General features: G+C 40.5%; 1 protein-coding gene across 1 annotated transcript in view; it reads left to right on the plus strand.

Moving 5' to 3' along the window:
• The first annotated feature begins 15954 nt into the window (after nt 1-15954).
• LOC137374096 (5-hydroxytryptamine receptor 2A-like) overlaps nt 15955-19131 on the plus strand; it is a 118394-nt gene continuing 115217 nt past the window's right edge. The window contains exon 1 of the mRNA XM_068039854.1: nt 15955-16333. Coding sequence (XP_067895955.1) covers nt 15955-16333 — 379 coding nt within the window. The remainder of the gene's footprint in view (nt 16334-19131) is intronic.

A 19131-nucleotide genomic window follows, 5' to 3' on the forward strand; every position in this document is an offset into this window, starting at 1 on the left:
AAATTGTCCAAATTGGCAAACTTCATTGTAGAAAGGCACTGCATCATTTTGAAGGGACTGCTGGATGAAATAAATATCTTCTTGGGTACCGCAGGTAAAAGTTCCATGTATTATTTCCCATGTACTGTTTGCGCTCTCAAACATTTTTAGGTCAAATGTTAATTAAAATTCTGAGAAAAGTATTTGCAGCTACTCGTGTGTCATCCCAACCAAAATCAAATTGTGTATTTGCCAAGTAGAAATGTTTCTATAGCAGGTTGTGGCCTTAAATTCATAATATTTTCTTCCTAAGCATTGCAGAGCTGGTGCCCTTTACTTGAAGGGAACAAAATGATTCATTTTTGACTCGATGAGCACCTAATGCTTTAGATGCCAATTGTGTTAGTTTAATTGGAAAAAACATTTGGATAAACCTTGCAACAAAGGTTTGGCACAGTGAGGTGAATTGCAACGAAACACATCATTATGCTATGTGTGTGTGACGCAAGCATAGTGAAAATGATGAAAGACATCTGCCCCCTCATACAAATATACAACTGCCTGAAGTTCCTCAATCCTTTAAAAGAGCTTTCGCAGTAAATGCTGGTGATGCCAGTTTCAGTTTGGTGCCTCAGCAAGATGCATTTATAAAAACAAATTCTCAGGATGTGGGTGTTGCTAACAAAGCTGGCATTTATTGCTCACCTCTAGTGGCCCTGAGAAGGTGGTGGTGAGCCTTCTCCAAGTCTGTGTGCTACAGTTAAGTGGCTGGTGGGGGACTGGAGTCACATATCGGCCAACTAGGTACCAGCAGCAGGTTTCCTTACCTGAAGGACATTAGTAAATCAGTTGCACACGGTTTCTGATACCAGCTTTCTGTTTCAGGTTTTTATTGAACAGAATCCAAATTCTCAAATTGCTATGCTAAGATTTTATCTTATGTTCTCTGGAATTATTAGTCTAGGCCTCTGGATTATTCGTCCAGTCATGTAACCATTACACTCCCATACTCCCCTGCTGCTGTTTGTATATTTCTTTTAATGAAACAGTCTGTGCCCATATGCAGCAAGACCTGGACAACATTCAGGCTTGGGCTGATTCGTGGCAAGTAGCCTTCGCACCTTACAAATGTCAGGCAATGACCATCTCTAACAAGAGAGAATCTAACCATCTCCCCGTGACATTCAATGGCATTACCATCACCGAGTCCCCCACCATCAGCATCCTGGGGGCCACCAATGACCAGAAACTTAACAGGACCAGCGTTAAAAATACTGTGGCTACAAGAGCAGGTCAGAGGCTAGGAATCCTGCGTCGAGTAACTCACCACCTGACTCCCCAAAGCCTGTCCACCATCTACAAGGCACAAGTCAGGAGTGTGATGGAATACTCTCCACTTGCCTGGATGGATGCAGCTCCAACAACACTCAAGAAGCTCGACACCATCCAGAACAAAGCAGCCCGCTTGATCATTACCTCAACGGCCATCAAGGCCAAAATTTATTGTCCATTCCTAATTGCCCTTGAGAAGGGGCCGGTGAACCATTTTCTTGAACCGTGCTGTCTGTGTGGTGTAGGTACACCCACAGTGCTGTTAGTGAGGGAGTTTGTGGATTTTGACCCAGCGACAGTGAAGGAACAGTGATAAAGTTCCAAGTCGGGACAGTGTGCAACTTGGAGGGGAACTTGGTGGTGTTCCCATCTATCCGCTGCCATTGTTCTTATACCTGGTAGACGTCATGGGTTTGGAAGGTGCTGTCACAGGAGGCTTGGTGAGTTGCTGCAGTGCATCTTGTAGATGGTACACACTGCTGCCACTGTCCTCAGGTGGTGGAGGGAGTGAATGTTTAAGGTGGTGGATGGGGTGCCGATCATGTGGGCTGCTTTGTCCTGGATGGTGTCAAGCTTCTTGAGTGTTGTTGGAGCTGTACTCATCCAGGCAAGTGGAGAATATTCCATTATACTCCTGACTTGTACCTTATATATGGTGGAGTAGCTGTGGGGAGTCAGGATGTGAGTTGCTCAATACAGAATTCCCAGCCTCTGACCTGCTGTTTAGTTTAGTTTAGAGATACAGCACTGAAACAGGCCCTTCGGCCCACCGAGTCTGTGCCGACCATCAACCACCCATTTATACTAATCCTACACTAATCCCATATTCCTACCACATCCCCACCTGTCCCTAGATTTCCCTACCACCTACCTATACTAGGGGCAATTTATAAAGGCCAATTAACCTATCAACCTGCAAGTCTTTGGCATGTGGGAGGAAACCGGAGCACCCGGAGGAAACCCACGCAGACACAGGGAGAACTTGCAAACTCCACACAGGCAGTACCCGGAATCGAACCCGGGTCGCTGGAGCTGTGAGGCTGCGATGCTAACCACTGCGCCACTGTGCCGCCCCACACAGTTGTAGCCACAGTATTTATATGGGGGATCCAGTTAAGTTTCTGGACAATGGTAACCCCCAGGATGTTGATGGTTGGGGATTCAGCAATGGTAATGTTGTTGAATGTCAAGGTGTGATGGTTAGATTCTCTCTTGTTAGAGATGGTCATTGCCTGTGCAAATGTTACATGTCATCTATCCACCCAAGCCTCGATGTTGTCCAGGTCTTGCTGCATGCGGGTATGGACTGCTTCAGTATCCAAGGAATTGGAAATGGTACTGAACACAGTATAAGCATCAGCAAACATCCCCACTTCTGACCTTATCATGGAGGGAAGGGCATTGATGAAGCAGCTGAAGATGGTTACGGCTAGAACACTACCCTGAGGAACTCCTGTAGTGATATCCTGAAGCTGACATGATCAGCCTCCAACAACCACAACCATCTTCCTTTATTCTAAGTATGACTCCAACAAGTGGAGAGGTTTCCCCCTGATTCCCATTGACTTCAATTTTGCCAGGGCACCTAGATGCTACGCTTGGTCAAAGATGTCAAGGGCAGTCACTTTCACTTCACCTTTGGAATTCAACTCTTTTGTCCATGTTTGGCTGTAACCCAAACTGAGCATCTAACATTGGCTGTAAGGTATGATTCAGAGAGAATGATTATATCAGGCTGCTGCTTGACTTGTCTGTAGGACAGATCTGTCAATTTTGACACAAGTCCCCAGATATTTGTGAGAAGAACTTTGCGTGTTGATTGGGCAGGGTGTGCCTTTGTCATTTCAGATGCCTAGGTCAATGCTGGGTGGTCAACTTTTCTGTAGAGTTTGAATACTACTGAGAGACTTGCTAGGCCATTTCAGAGGCCTGTTAAGAGTCAACCACATTGCTTGGGTCTGGCATCACATGTAGGCCAGACCAGGTAAGGATGGGAGATTTCCCCCTTTTCAGACATAGATTTATCTCAATACTGTTTAGATTTAGTTTATTCATAAATAGGTAATTTTTTGTTGTTTAAAAATACCTGGTTTGGTGTGTTTTATTCTGGGAGTTAAAAAAGTGTTTAAATTGACTAATTTCTGGTAGGTGGGAACTTTAATAATATGCTGTGACCTGTTGAGTAATGGGCCTGAATTGACAGTGCATTACTCCCGCCTCAGTCGTAACATATCAATTGGGGGCTCAATCAACCGAGATCCAAATCCAACACCAATTACCTCACTTATAAGGGGAGTAATAATTTGAAAGAGAAAAAATAAAAGGAACCAGGTTTCTTGTATAATAGGGTAAAGGCTGTACCATCAGAATGGCAGTTGCTGCAGAGTTTCTAGGAAAGGAGAATGTGTCTCTCAGTGACTTGACAACTTTAACTAAGAACAAACTAAAAGATTTGACAGCAAAATTGGGGTTAGAGTTGAAATCATGTGCTAAAAAAGCAGAGATATTTGATGTAATCATCCAACATTTAAAATTAGAAGAAGATGAGGAACAAGAAGATAGTAAATCAGAGGGTGATGCAGTTGAAATGGCTAAGATTCAGTTAGAAATGGAAAATCGCAGGCTTGAACAGGATAAAGAAATGGCAAAACTTGAGGCTGAAAAAGAATTAAGAAAACTTGAACAAGAAAAAGAAACAGCAATAGCATTGGAAAGACTTAAGCTTGAATTTCAGAGACAGAGTGAAAAAGAAGCAAGGGATTTTGAATTAAGAAAGATGGAACTAAGACAATGGGGTAGTCTTTTCTCCAGGGAAGAGTCTGACCAGGAAGAATTTAGCCCAGGAACCAGCGAAAAGCTGTTTAAATTCATACAAGCTCTCCCCAAGTTTGAGGAAAGGGTCATAGAGGCATTTTTCATATCTTTTGAAAAAATAGGCAAACAAATGAAATAGCCAAAGGAAAGCTGGACACTGCTTATGCGAAGCAGGTTGATGGGCAGAGCTCATGAAGTTTATGTCATGCTTCCTGAAGTGGCTTCTGCAGATTATAAGATAGAAAAAATGGCCATTCCCACTGCATATGTGTTAGTTCCTGAAGCTTACCTCAGATGTTTCGGAACCTACGGAGATTGGCTGGACAGACGTATGCAGAATTTGAGAGGGTAAAGAAAATTAATTTTAACCATTGCATATGGGCATTAAAGATGGAAACCATGTATGAGAACCTTTGAGAACTGATTCTCTTGGAAGAGTTTAAAAATTCAATCCCTTCAGTAGTGAGAACTCATATAGATAACCTGAAAGTTTTAAAATCTAGGCAGCAATGGAAATTGCTAATGATTTTGAGCTTTTGAATAAGCCAAAACCTTTTGTCCGCCACCCCCATAAACCCGAGAAGGATAGAAAGTGGGAGAGTGAAAGAAAGCAAGTAGCCGGAGACAAGAAGGAACAGCTGGGAACGCCCCAGGATCACCTCCTCAGGCCAGAAAGGAAGGTGATGAGCGTAGAAGTGTGGTCCGCAAGCTGAAGTGTTCCCATTGCCACAAAATGGGTTACCTTTATTCAGAATGCTGGAAGTTGCGAGGTAAAGCCATAGGACTTGTTGGGGTACACAAAGCTAATGCAGAGAAAGGAGCTCTGACTAAGAATAAGCAGACCAGGCTATAGCATTAATGGCAGCTGTAAAACCAGATACAAAAACTCAAGTGAGTGTAGAGGTTAAGAATAAGGTACCTGAAAGTTATAATGAATTCTTGTCAAAGGGGAAAGTAACTCCATATCCTTTAAGTGAGGCAGGAAAACCTATCATAATACTTAGGGATACAGGAGCAACCCAAACACTTTTGCTGCGGAAAGGTATAACGTTTCCAGAGAGCGCCCTGAACGCTAAAGTTTTAGTTAATGGAATTGGCAGGGAGTATATACCCGTACCTTTATATAAAGTGCATCTAGAGTGTGAACTAATATTTAGGATGGTAACTGTAGGAGTTGTCCATAGTTTGCCAGTAGAGGTAATTCATCTACTCCTAGGAAATGATTTGACTGGATCAAAAGTATCAGTTTCTCCGATAATTACAGAGAAACCAAGTGAAGATAAAGGAACGGAACAATTACAGGAACAAGTTCCAGGAATATTTCCTGTGTGTGTAGTAACCTGAGCAATGGCCAAACATTGTCAGAGGTAAAATTGGCACCACAAACAGATAGCCAAGTATCTGAAACCTTATTTGGGGATTTAGATAATCCAAATTAGATGTTTAACAGATCTTCTATAATTGCAGCCCAGCAAGCTGATCCAAAGTTATACAGAATAGCACAGTCGGCTCTGACAAAAGCTAAGGCGAAAGGAGTTCCAGAAGGCTATTGTATTGAAGATGGGGTTTTGAGGAGAAAATGGAGACCGCCTCATAGACCTGCAACTGAAGACTGTATAGTTGTTGAACAGATAGTGGTACCACCTAAATATCGCCAAGAATTATTAAGGTTAGGACATGACATTCCTTTTGCAGGACATAGGGGGATTCAGAAGACTAAATCAAATATAAGTCAACACATTAAAGCATCCCAAGCCAATATGAAAAAATGGGCAGAAAAGAATGCAAAGACCCACTATTTTCAACCAGGGGATGAAGTATTGGTATTGTTAGCATTATAAGGGGAACCATTAAAAGCACGGTTCAGTGGCCCATATAAAGTGATCAAAAGAGTGGGTAAGGTAGATTACTTGATTGACACCCCTGATCGCCGGAAGAAGAATCAGTTGTGTCATATAAATATGTTAAAGCAATATCATTGCAGGGAGGAGGATAAGTCATTACAGGTATGTCAGGTAATGGGGACTGTTGAGAAGGAAAAGGATAGGATGAGGCAGAAGGAGGCCTCGACAATTCTCAGATTGAACCTCTAAATATCTGGTTCGCGAATACAGAATGGCTAGGAAAAGTGGACAACATGCTTTTGTACTTGGATGCAAAACAACGTGAAGACCTAACCAGGCTTTTCACAACTTTTAAAAGAGTCTGTATGGATAAGTCAGGATATACAACCTTACCCACACATGATGTGGATATAGGGGAAACTATTCCTTTAAAAAGGGAGGTAGAGAGAAAGCAGGGAATTATAGACCAGTCAGCCCGACGTTGGTAGTGGGGAAAATTCTAGAGTCCATTATCAAAGATTTTATAGCAGAGCACTTGGAGAACAGTGGTAGAATCAGGCAGAGTCAGCATGGATTTACAAAAGGGAAATCATGCTTGACAAATCTACTAGAATTCTTCGAGGATGTAACTAGTAGAGTTGATGAGGGGGAGCCAGTGGATGTGGTTTATTTGGACTTTCAGAAGGCTTTCGACAAAGTCCCACATAAGAGATTAGCGTGTAAAATTAAAGTGCATGGGATTGGGGGTAGTGTATTGCAATGAATAGAAAATTGTTGGCGGACAGGAAACAAAGAGTAGGGATAAATGGGTCTTTTTCCGAATGGCAGGCAGTGACTAGTGGGGTACTGCAGGGATCGGTGCTAGGACCCCAGCTATTCACAATATACATTAATGATTTAGATGAGGGAACTAAATATACTATCACCAAATTTGCAGATGACACAAAACTGGGTGGGAGGGTGAGTTGTGAGGAAGATGCAGAGATGCTTCAGAGTGATTTGGACAAGTTGAGTGAGTGGGCTAATGCATGGCAGATGCAATATAATGTGGATAAATGTGAGGTTATCCACTTTGGTAGCAAAAACAGGAAGGCAGATTATTATCTGAATGGCTATAAACTGAGAGAGGGGAATAGGCAGCGGGACCTGGGTGTTCTCGTACACCAGTCGCTGAAGGTAAGCATGCCGGTGCAACAGGCGGTAAAAAAGGCAAATGGTATGTTGGCCTTCATAGCAAGAGGATTCGAGTACAGGAGCAGGGATGTCTTGCTGCAATTATACAGGGCCTTTGTGAGGCCACACCTGGAATATTGTGTGCAGTTTTGGTCTCCTTATCTGAGGAAGGATGTTTTTTCTATTGAAGGAGTGCAGTGAAGGTTTACCAGACTGATTCCTGGGATGGCAGGACTGACATATGAGGAGAGATTGAGTCGGTTAGGATTATATTCTCTGGAGTTCAGAAGAGTGAGGCAGGATCTCACAGAAACCTATAAAATTCTAACAGGACTTGACAGGGTAGATGCAGGAAGGATGTTCCCGATGATGGGGGAGTCCAGAACCAGGGGTCATCGTATAAGGATACAGGGTAAACCTTTCAGGACTGAGATGAGGAGAAATTTCTTCACCCAAAGAGTGGTGAGCCTGTGGAATTCGCTACCGCAGAAAGCAGTTGAGGCCAAAACATTGAATGTTTTCAAAAAGGAGTTAGATATAGGATCAAAGGGTATGGGGTGAAAGCTGGAACAGGCTACTGAGTTGGATGATCAGCCATGATCATAATGAATGGCGGAACAGGCTCAAAGGGCCAAATGGCCTACTCCTGCTCCTATTTTCTATGTTTCAATGTTTCTATGTAAAGCAACATCCTTCCCGCTTATGTCTGGACAAACAGGCCCAAGTAAAAGCAGAAATCCAACACATGCTGGAAAACGACTTAATTGAACCTAGTCATGGCAACTGGAGTTCACCAATAGTCTTCGTGCCTAAACCTGACAGATCAACCTAACTTTGCATAGACTACAGAAAAGTCAATGCAGTAACAACGGCAGACTCCTACCCAATTGCTCGCTTAGAAAACTGTGTTGACAGAGTGGGCAGTGCTAGGTTCCTTACAAAGATCGACTTGTTAAAGGGATACTAGCAAGTTCCTTTGACTCCTCGAGCTCAAGAAATATCTGCCTTTGTCACACCAGATGGTTTTTATCAGCGCCAGGTGATGCCATTCGGGCTAAAAAATGCCCCAGCCACTTTTCAAAGATTAATGAATCAGGTGGTAGCCAGCATTCCCAACTGTGTCATGTATCTTGATGATGTACTAATATACAGTAACACTTGGCAAGAGCACTTAAACCAGCTAAAAACTCTGTTTAAAAACTGCAAGCAGTGGACTTAGTGGTATATCTAGCAAAAGGCGAATTCGGAAAAGCAAGAGTAATTTACCTTGGACACATGGTAGGGCAAGGACAAGTATTGCCAAGAATAGCAAAAGTATAAGCCTTAGTAGAGTTCCCTATTCCCAAAACTAAACGTGAAATCATGAGGTTTTTAGGAATGTGCGGTTTCTACAAGAAGTTTGTACAGAATTTTAGTGCTGTAGCTGCTCCATTAACCGATTTACTACAAAAAAAGAAAACCAAAGTCGTATGGTCAGATGAATGCCAGGCAGCTTTTGAAAAGTTAAAGGCAATCTTAACTAATGAACCTGTGTTGGCTGCTCCAAATTTTGCTAAACCCCTCAAGATAGCGATTGATGCTAGCAACCTGGGGGTTGGTGCAGTCCTATTGCAGGATGACGAATCAGTCATAAAAAAACCAGTAGGGTACTTTTCAAGAAAAGTAAATCACCACCAAAAAGGTATTCCACTGTGTAAAATGTAACATTAGGACTATTGCTCGCTCTTAAACATTTCGAAGTATATGTCCGCCAAGACTACAAAGAAACACTAATATACACTGACCATAACCCACTAACGTTTGTGGAAAAATTTAAAAGCCAAATGCCAGAATATTCAGATGGATGTTATTGTTACAGCCCTATCATATGAAGATTGTACATATTTTGGGGGAAAACAATGTCACCGCCGATGCTTTGTCACGAATTTAACCTTGTTAAGTTACATGAATAACGATGGTACAAAGAAATATTAATTACTAGTAGAGTGAATGGGGGCATGAAGGTGAAAATATGTTTAGAGTGTTTTTTCAGTTTCTGTTTTGCATTGTAATGAAACACATTCAAGAATGGCGTTTCATTTCACCAATGGCGAAGGTGTCATCAAAGTGATTTTTTTCTCTGTTTAAAAAATAAGGGATGTGCCTTTAAGACTGAGAGAAGTGTTAATATTCTCTGGAAACAGTGTGTGCGGGCTGCAAGCCTGTTCCTAAGCAACAGAAAGAGAGATGCGGTCACATGCCATATTGTATCAGGTTGACTGTTTGTAAGAACTGGCTATAACCAGTTTGATCTGGCAAACCAGCAAAGCGTGCTCTCCCTGAAGGAAGGATTTCTTTCTCTCTCAGCAGAAAATATACATTGGTCTACAGGCTGTGTTTTTCCTAAAGAGGAAAAGACTCCTGGAAAGGAATCTTTGCATTGTTGGAGGTAGCAAATTTCTTTTTAGTCCTGTCTCTAAGATTTCTTTGCCTCAGCAGTAACTTTCTGTTGTCTTTTTTGATTCTGGGGGTTCTGGAAACTCAATAAAGTTTGTACTGATAATTGCTAATTCGGTCTAAATAGACCTGTTGTTATATTCCTTGTTGAAATATCTGTGTGATGCCTACTGCAGCCGAAGTGCCTTGAATACCTGCCCATTACAGACTGGAGACTTCGAGTGGCATCTGACTATTTGGCTCTGGGACACCTCAATGAACTGGGAAAGTAACCAACCAACCAACCCAGTTGTTTTATTATTCCTAAGAAACATCTCTAATTTAAAACATCATTTTAGAATGAGTTATTCATTGGTTTTTGAATGTATGTATGTGTACATGAGGGTTAGGAGGAATAAGAAGCTATAAAGTCTTTTCAGACATAGATTTATCTCAGTATTGTTTAAGATTTAGTTTAATAATAAATAGTTAATTTGTTGTTGATTAAAGGTACCTGGTTTGGTGTGTTTTATTCGGGGTGTTAAAAAGTGTTTAATTTGGCTAATTTCGGGTAGGTGGGCACTTTAATAATATGCTGTGACCTGTGGAGTAATGGGACTGAATTGACAGTGCATTATTCCTGCCTCGATCGTAACACATTCCAATTCTAGTCATTGAAAACTGCAGGACTGTGACTCTATTTTGCAAGAAAAAATATCTTTCCTAATCTAGCTGTAATTAAGTGCACCTCATCTGTAATTATGTTTCTTTAAGTGTGTATTTTATCACACAATTGAAGGAATGGTCCAAGATTCATCACAGCAAGATGTAAGACAACAATAACAACTGCTAGTTTTGTGCTGCGGGTCTCCAATCATTGTGATAGCATATTACCTACAATATATAAGATGGTTGTAAATTAAGGCACGTTGTCAGAATCACCTTTATTTTTTAAAAATGTGCTTTCCCTTTCCTAGCCATGTGTTTGCACTGTTGGTCATTATCTCTTCTTAACTGTTCACTAGGCCTGGATGTTATGGTTGGGCTTGGACTCAGATTTGGAGGGTTTTCTGAATTGAAGACTGACTTTCAAATGATATTGAAATCTTTCTAAGGATGTGGGTGTTGCTGGCAAGGCCAGCATTTATTGTCTAGCTCTGCTTACCTTGCAAGATTTCGTCTTAAACCACTGGGTGGTTTGGTACAATTGAGAGGCTTGCTGTACTACTTCAGAGAATAGTTAAGAGTCATCATTGAATCAGGGACAAAGATTCACCAAAATTAATGTAAGCAAAAAACAGTAATGAAGATAATAATGGCACTAAAGAGGGGCAAATCCCCAGGACCAGATTCTTTCCATCCTAGGGTTTTAAAGGAAGTAGTTAAGAACATTGCAGATGCTCTAACTATAATCTGCTAAAGTTCTCCCAATTCGGGATCTGTTCCTTTAGAATGGTAAACTGCACATGTCATTGTGCTATTTAAGAAAGGTGAGAGAGGGAAACTGGGATATTATAGATCAGTTAGCCTAACATCTGTTGTGGGGAAATTGTTTGAGCTATAATTAAGGATAAAGTGACTGAATACCTTGAAAATTTTCAGCTGATCAGAGAGAGCAGGCATGGATTTTTGTAAAGGACAAGTCATGCTTGATCAATCTGATTGAATTTTCTGTAGAGGTGACTAAAGTAGTGGGCAGGGGAATGTCTCTGGATATTATTTATATGGACTTCCAGAAGGCATTTTATAAAATGCCATATAAGAGACTGTAGTTAAAGTTGAAGCTCCTGGAGCTGAAAGCAAATTATTGAAGTAGTCAAGAAATTGGCTGAGTGGCAGGAGACAGAGAGTAAAGATAATGGGCAGATACTCTAATTGACAGGAAGTGACTAGTGGTGTCCCACAAGGAACTGTATTGGGGCCTCAGCTATTCACTGTATATATTAACAACTTAGATGATGGGTTAGAAAGACACATATCCAAGTTTGCTGATGACACAAAGATAGATGGCATTGTAAGCAGTGTATTTGGAAGCATAAAATTACGAACAGATAAAGTGAATTGGCAAAACTGTGGCAAATGGATTTCAATAGGGTTGTGTGTGAGGTCATCCACTTTGGAGCTAAAAAAGATAGAACAGAGTACTTTCTAAATGGTGAAAAGCTAGAAACAGTGGAGATCCAAAGAGACTTAGGGGTCCATATACATAGGTTGTTAAAATGTTAAGAACAGGTACAGAAAATAATCAAAAAAAATAATGGAATGCTGGCATTTATACCCAGAGGACTAGAATACAAGAGTGTAGAAGTTATGCTACAGCTATACAAAGCCATGGTTAGACCACATCTGGAGTACTGTGAGTAGTTCTGGGCACCACACCTTAAGAAGGATATATTGGCCTTGGTGGGAGTGAAGCGTAGATTTACCAGAGTGATACCTGGACACCAAGGGATAAATTATGAGGAGAGATTACACAACCTAGGGTCATATTCCCTAGAATTTCGAAGGTTAAAGGGTGATTTGCTCATAGTTTTCAGCATATTAAATGGAACAGACAGAATAGAGAGAGAAAAACTATTTCCACTGGCTGTGAGGTTGGGGGTGGGGAGGGGGTCTAGAACTAGGGGCCATAGGCTAAAAATTAGAGCCAGATCTTTCTGGAGTGAAATTAGGAAACTCTTCTACATGTGAAAGGTGATCGAAGTTTGGCATTTTCTTCCATAAACAGCAATTGAGGCTGGACTAATTGTTAATTTTAAATCGAAAATTGATAGGTATTAAGGGATAAGGGGAAAAGCTGGTTTGTGGACTTAGGTCACAGATCAACCATGATCTCATTGAATGGTGCGGAGCAGGCTTGAGGGGCTAAATGGCCTACTCCTGTTCCTAGATTCCAGTTCATGTGCAACAGAAGTCACATATTAGCCAGACCAGGTAAGGACAGCAAGTTTCCTTTCCAAAAGGATATCAGTGAACCAGTTGGGTTTTTACAACAATCTGACAGCTACATGGTCACTTTTGTAGAGACCACCTTTTTATTTCCAGATATATTAACATGTATTTAAAATTCTCAAACTATGATGATCAGATTTGAACGCACATTCCCTGGATTTATAGCCTAGGCCTCTGGATTATAAATCCAGTAACAAAGCCAATACATCATCATGCCCTTGTATACTGACTATGAGAGACAATGAAATCAGACATAGATACCCTCTAGCCCAGCACACCAGAATATATGTCACATGCTATCCTTAGATTATAAATGCAAATGAACATATAATACATACATAATCAACGACTGACTCCTCTGACACTTTCCCTACAATGAATGTCACTGAACTCTCATAACACTGTACAACAACAACTCACCCCACCCAACTCCGGCTCACAGAAGTCAGATGCATACAGCCTCCACACAGTAAAGTCCTTCACCCACTATCCCACCCCATAGATATCTATACACACAAATACACAAAACTACATTTCACAACCACATTTTTAAAAGAAAATTATCGTTTAATGTTTCTGACTTTGGTACTCGATTTACAAACACTAGCCAAAATTAGATTTTAAACAGGATGCTGACTGTGTGTCTGTGCATCTGAATCTGAAGTGCTGTGTTCAGGTTTGGGCACCAAACATCAGGAAAAATTAGCTTTGGAGGGAGTGCAGTACAGATTCATCAGTTACTTAAAAAGTTCAAATTTGAGAGTAGCTTTCTTAACCATGGCTTGTATTCCCTTGAGTTTAGAAGGTTATGGGGTGATTTGATTGAGGTGTTTGAAATGAGATTTGATAGGGTAGATAAAGAGAAACTATTTCCTTTGGGGGGAAACTCTGGGCAGGAGGGCACAATCTTAGATCATGGACTGTGTTTATGTCTATGAGAGGATCATGGACTGTGTTTACGTATATGAGAGGATCATGGACTGTGTTTATGATCATGGACTGTGTTTATTTATATGAGTAGATCATGGACTGTGTTTATGATCATGGACTGTGTTTATTTATATGAGTAGATCATGGACTGTGTTCATGTATATTAGAAGATCATGGACAGTGTTTATGTATATGAGAGGATCATGGACTGTGTTTATGATCATGGACTGTGTTTATTTATATGAGTAGATCATGGACTGTGTTTATGATCATGGACTGTGTTTATTTATATGAGTAGATCATGGACTGTGTTCATGTATATTAGAAGATCATGGACTGTGTTTATGTATATGAGAAGGCCATATATTGTGTTTATGTATATGAGTAAATCATGGACTGCGTTTATGTACATGAGTAGATTATGGACTGTCTTTATGTATAGTATAAATCATGGACTGTGTTTATATACATAAGAAGATCATGGACTGTGTTTATGTACATGAGAAGATTATGGGCTGTGTTTATGTACATGAGTAGATCGTGGACTGTGTTTATGTATATGAGAAGGCCATATATTGTGCTTATGTATATGAGTAAATCATGGACTGTGTTTATGTATATTAGATCATGGACTATGTTTATGTAGATGAGAAGGCCATACGTTGTGTTAATGTATATGCGTAAATCATGGACTGTGTTTATGTACATAACAAGATTATGGACTGTGTTTATGTACATGAGTAGATTATGGACTGTCTTTATGTATATGAGTATATCATGAACTGTGTTTATGTATATTAGATCATGGACTATGTTTATGTAGATGAGAAGGCCATACGTTGTGTTAATGTATATGCGTAAATCATGGACTGTGTTTATGTACATAACAAGATTATGGACTGTGTTTATGTACATGAGAAGATCATGGACTGTATTTATGTATATGAGTACATCATAGACTATGTTTATGTATATGAGAAGATCATGGACTGTGTTTATGTATATGAGTAGAACATGGACTGTGTTTATGTATATGAGTAGATCATGGACTGTGTTTATATGTATGAGTAGAACATGGACTGTGTTTATGTATATGAGTAGATCATCTTCTTTGGCCGCCTTGTCTCGAGAGACAATGGGTAAGCGCCTGGAGGTGGTCAGTGGTTTGTGCAGCAGCGCCTGGAGTGGCTATAAAGGCCAATTCCAGAGTGACAGATTCTTCCACAGGCACTGCAGATAAAATTGGTTGTTGGGGCTGTTACACAGTTGGTCCTCTCCTTACGCTTCCGTCTTTTTTCCTGCCACATGCTAAGTATGAGTAGATCATGGACTGTGTTTTATGTATATGAGTAGATTATAGACTGTGTTTATGTATATAAGTAGATCATGAATTAGGTGAATTTACATGAGTGCTTCATGTATTGCATATATATTATTGACTAGTTCATGGACAATGATTTAATTTTACAAATTGATCCAAATAGGCTAAACTTGGATAAATTTAGATGAAGCACCCCTACTGTTCACGTCTGTCAGTCATACAGTCAATTATCTTTCTAATGTGAATGGAAATGCAAGTCAAAGTATTCATTGTAGACTTTGTCTGATAATTACAGATTAAGTGATCATATTATCTTCTAGGCATTAATTGAAGTGCTTTGTGTGAAAATTAATCTTTTTGATTAATGTGTATGAGTGGAATGACATCACAGGTAGTTAAAGCATTGCTCATATCCTATTTATCCTTTCAGTGTCTGACAGAGGAACACTGCAGTCAAGAACTGGTAGAAAAGATGATGAAAGTGCTTTGCTGGAAGTCCCATACTTAGTGGTGCAGCCCACCCACACTGAGCAGTCGTTGCTGATTCCCTGCCAAAGGGAGGTGAGAGCAGCTGACAGAAAGACAGCGAACAAATGCACTGGAGGATGAATGAAAATACACAGACCACAGACTGATCCTCTTAACTGACAAACAAGCACATCTTCTCTGCAAGCCTTAATGCTGGGAAACTATTTGTTTAAAACAAAGGGGAAATAATCTTAGCTTTGGAAGGTGTAACATCAACAGCTTCATTAGTGAAGAATAAATAACAAGCCTGAGGTTAAGGACTGGTTTTACACATGCTGTTTCGATCTGGGATAAAGATTATTTTCCTTTGACCGCGATGAAGACAATGAAAATAATGAAAACAACCTCACTTTGTTCTTAAAAAATTGTCTTTGGAAGGAGTTACTGTAAGATACCAGCAATGAATACACACAAAGATGAATTTCTTGGGATGGTTCGGCTGCTGCAGTTTCGATCTGGAGTATGTGTTTTCTAGGAATAGTGACGGGACCAGAGTGAATGTGGTCTTTAATGCTGCACAAGAGGAATCAGAAGAAGAATGATGGCTTTCAGTATCTACATTCGTGGCATTAGGTGTCGGGACCTATGCACCTTTTAACTATGGCAGTGACACATTTCAAATGTGATCGATTTTACTTATGAGTCTCGAAAGCTGAGATTCAAAGAATGAGTTCTTTCAGTGAAGTAGGGAACTCTCTCAATCTGACCACGTACTCCGCTGCACCTTTACTGCTGAATCTTAGTGCGTTCAGCAGCAGAGCCCTGACAGGATTTGTAAATTATTCTGGCTCTTGTAACCTATCCCTAGCCCCTGAAGCCCTACCAAACGAAGCCTGTGGTGACAGAAAGGGGAAAAACTGGCCAGCTCTGCTTATTATCATCATCATAATCTTAACGATTGGCGGAAACATTCTTGTTATCATGGCAGTGTCACTGGAGAAAAAACTGCAGAATGCCACAAACTACTTCTTAATGTCTCTGGCAATAGCAGACATGCTGGTGGGGATCCTTGTCATGCCCGTCTCACTGATCACTGTTCTGTATGGTAAGTAAGTACAGCATTTTTCTTAGAAAATAAAAAATGTTAACTCTTGATGTGTTTTTTTCTAAATCCATTCTCGTTCCCTCTGCCCTCTGTTGTGTGTAAAGAGAGTGAATTAATGCTGAGCAAAGCAAATGTGGTCCTGACAATTATGTGGATGAACTGACTAAAACAGCGTCCTGATTTATCATGAATGCCCAGCTCAGCTTTCGAACATTACCCATTATTTATCTTAAATGCTAGAAGGGTGTCGTTAGGTCACGTATTTCCTGAATAGGCTAAGTACTTTATGCTGTTCATTGTGACACAGAAATAGAAATGCAGCTCCCACTGAATGAGTCATGAGCCTTTTACTGATTTTATATGGAGTTGCACTGGCTGAACTTGCAGCTCCTGTGCAGTCTTCCTATGTAGTTTTAAACATCTCCCTGTGCACTACAAAAAGCAAGCACAAAGTGAACTGATGACATATTAAATATGGTGCATGCAGCACATGTTCCATTGAATACTCATTGTAAGTACCTGCAGTACCTGTTACTCCTCTAGTAGCACCGGGGTAGGTATTTTCATTATTATAGGTGTCATACAGTATGATGCACATTGCTATTTTGTGGTTGGAATATAATACACTAAGATTGTGCAATTTGACCTCCGAGTTCCCACGAGTTGCTCAAAGTGCTTCCTGACAGATTTTTCATTTGCCCTTTTTTCTCAGTAACTGAAAGTTTTAAGGTCCAAAATAAAAAATAACATTTAAAAAAAAAGTTTCACAATAATATAATTACATTTATTCATTGAATTACCATTGCTTCATAAATGCCTTACTTAAAGTTTTACTTGAACTCTTCAACCTCACACAGCAGCCTGGGCTTGGGCTTAGAATCATGGGGGGGTAGAATTGAGTAAGGCTGGAAAATGGGCACAGGGATCACAATGCACAATTAACCTGCACCCATTCAGAGAAACTACAGGCCAGTCAGTTTAACTCGGTGGTGGGAAAGCTTTTAGCAACTATAATCCGGCGTAAAATTAACAGTCACTTGGGCAAGTGTGGATTAATTAAGGAAAACCAGCATGGGTTTGTTAAGGGAAACTTGTCACAGGGCTTTGCGCAGAGCTTTCCAGCTTGGAAGTTGTGGTGATCTCCATGACAACATTTGTGGACCTGACCATGATGAAGCATCTGATGGCCAGTGGTACTTCATTGAACTTAATATTTTTGTCCCTGACATTGAATCTGTGAGTTGAATTTTGAAAGCAGACAAGGGGGATATTTACTTTGGTGGTGGTACAAAAGGGGTGGCGGCAGATTGTCTACCTATTATACATCCTGTCCAGTTTTCCTTTCCACTGGTATTAGAAGGCAATGCATATACAGTGTTCCTGGTAACCACCAATCTCAGAGCTCAGAGGTGCAACATTATAGCAGAATTCTACTGCATATTCTGCAGTCAGGATGTGCAAAATACAATTCATCAAATTCAAAAAAATTTGTTGAATTTCAGTAACCCTGAACATTATGTCATCTGGCAATCACTGAGCTCCACGCCACTCAGCAACTTTAAATGTTAAAAGAATTCATGCTGGCCGGAATTTTACAGCTGACAGAGCCCTTCACTATTTGACTGTCCCTCTGTCTTACATAGCATGCCATTTTATGCAGAAAATTAAAATCAACTTCTCAGCATAATCTGGGGAATCTAGAACACAGGGGCACTTTCATGATGAAGGGTCGATCATTTAGGACTGAGTTGAGGAGAATTTCTTCATTCAAAGGGTTATGAATCTTTGGAATTTTCTACCCCAGCGGGTTGTGGATGCTCAATCACTGAGTATATTCAAGGCTGACATAGACAGATTTTTGATCTCTCAGGAAATCAAGGGATATGGGGAGCAAGCGGGAAAGTGGAGTTGAGGCAGAAGATCAGTGGTGGAGCAGACTCATGGGGCCGTATGGTCTATTCCTGCTCCTATTTCTTGGGTTCTTATGTTCTGCTCTTAAGATCAATCTTAACCATGTCCTTTTTACAACATCAGCATGGCCAACATAATCCATATATAGTTTCTTTCCTCCTAATGTCTTCCACTCTCTCCTAATATCCCCACTACACTCTAACATCCCCCTTGACCCAATAACAACAATCAATACAGCGCCTTTAACATAGGAAAATGAGCTGCAGTGTTTCACAGAGGCATAGTCAGAAATAGATGGTTGCCGAGGCAAAGAAAGAAACATTTGTAGGTGAGACAAAATGGTTGGTGAGGGGTTAGGTTTGAAGAAGAGTCTTACAAAGGGAAACAGAACACTTGTTTTGGTCTAGAAATTTAGTTTACTGAGAATAAAAAGGCAGAACAAAATATTTTTAGAAGGTATTTTGGGTATTTGATTGGATACCTGCTCCTGGTCTGGCAACATCTCAATTTTGAAATTCTCATCCTTGTTTTCAAATCACTCAAAGGCCTCACCCCTCCGTATCTCTCAAACCTCCTCCAGCCCTACAACCCTCCGTGGATTCAGATAGAGAATATGATGAAACAAAATAAGAGGGTGTATGATGCATGTCAGATGAACTCATCAAATGAGAACTGGGCCATATACAATAAGTTGAGAGGGGAGGTGAAGAGGAAAATAAGACTGGCAGTCAACATAAAAGGGAGCCGAAAGATCTTCTACCAGCATGTAAATAGTAAGTGAGTAGTAAGAGGTGGAGTGGGGCCTATTGGAGACAAAGAGGATAATATATGCTCAGAGGCACAGGGCAAGACTAATATAATTAATGAGCATTTTGTATCAATGTTCA

Source organism: Heterodontus francisci, chromosome 10 (genome assembly GCF_036365525.1).
Source record: "Heterodontus francisci isolate sHetFra1 chromosome 10, sHetFra1.hap1, whole genome shotgun sequence".
NCBI lineage: Eukaryota > Metazoa > Chordata > Chondrichthyes > Heterodontiformes > Heterodontidae > Heterodontus > Heterodontus francisci.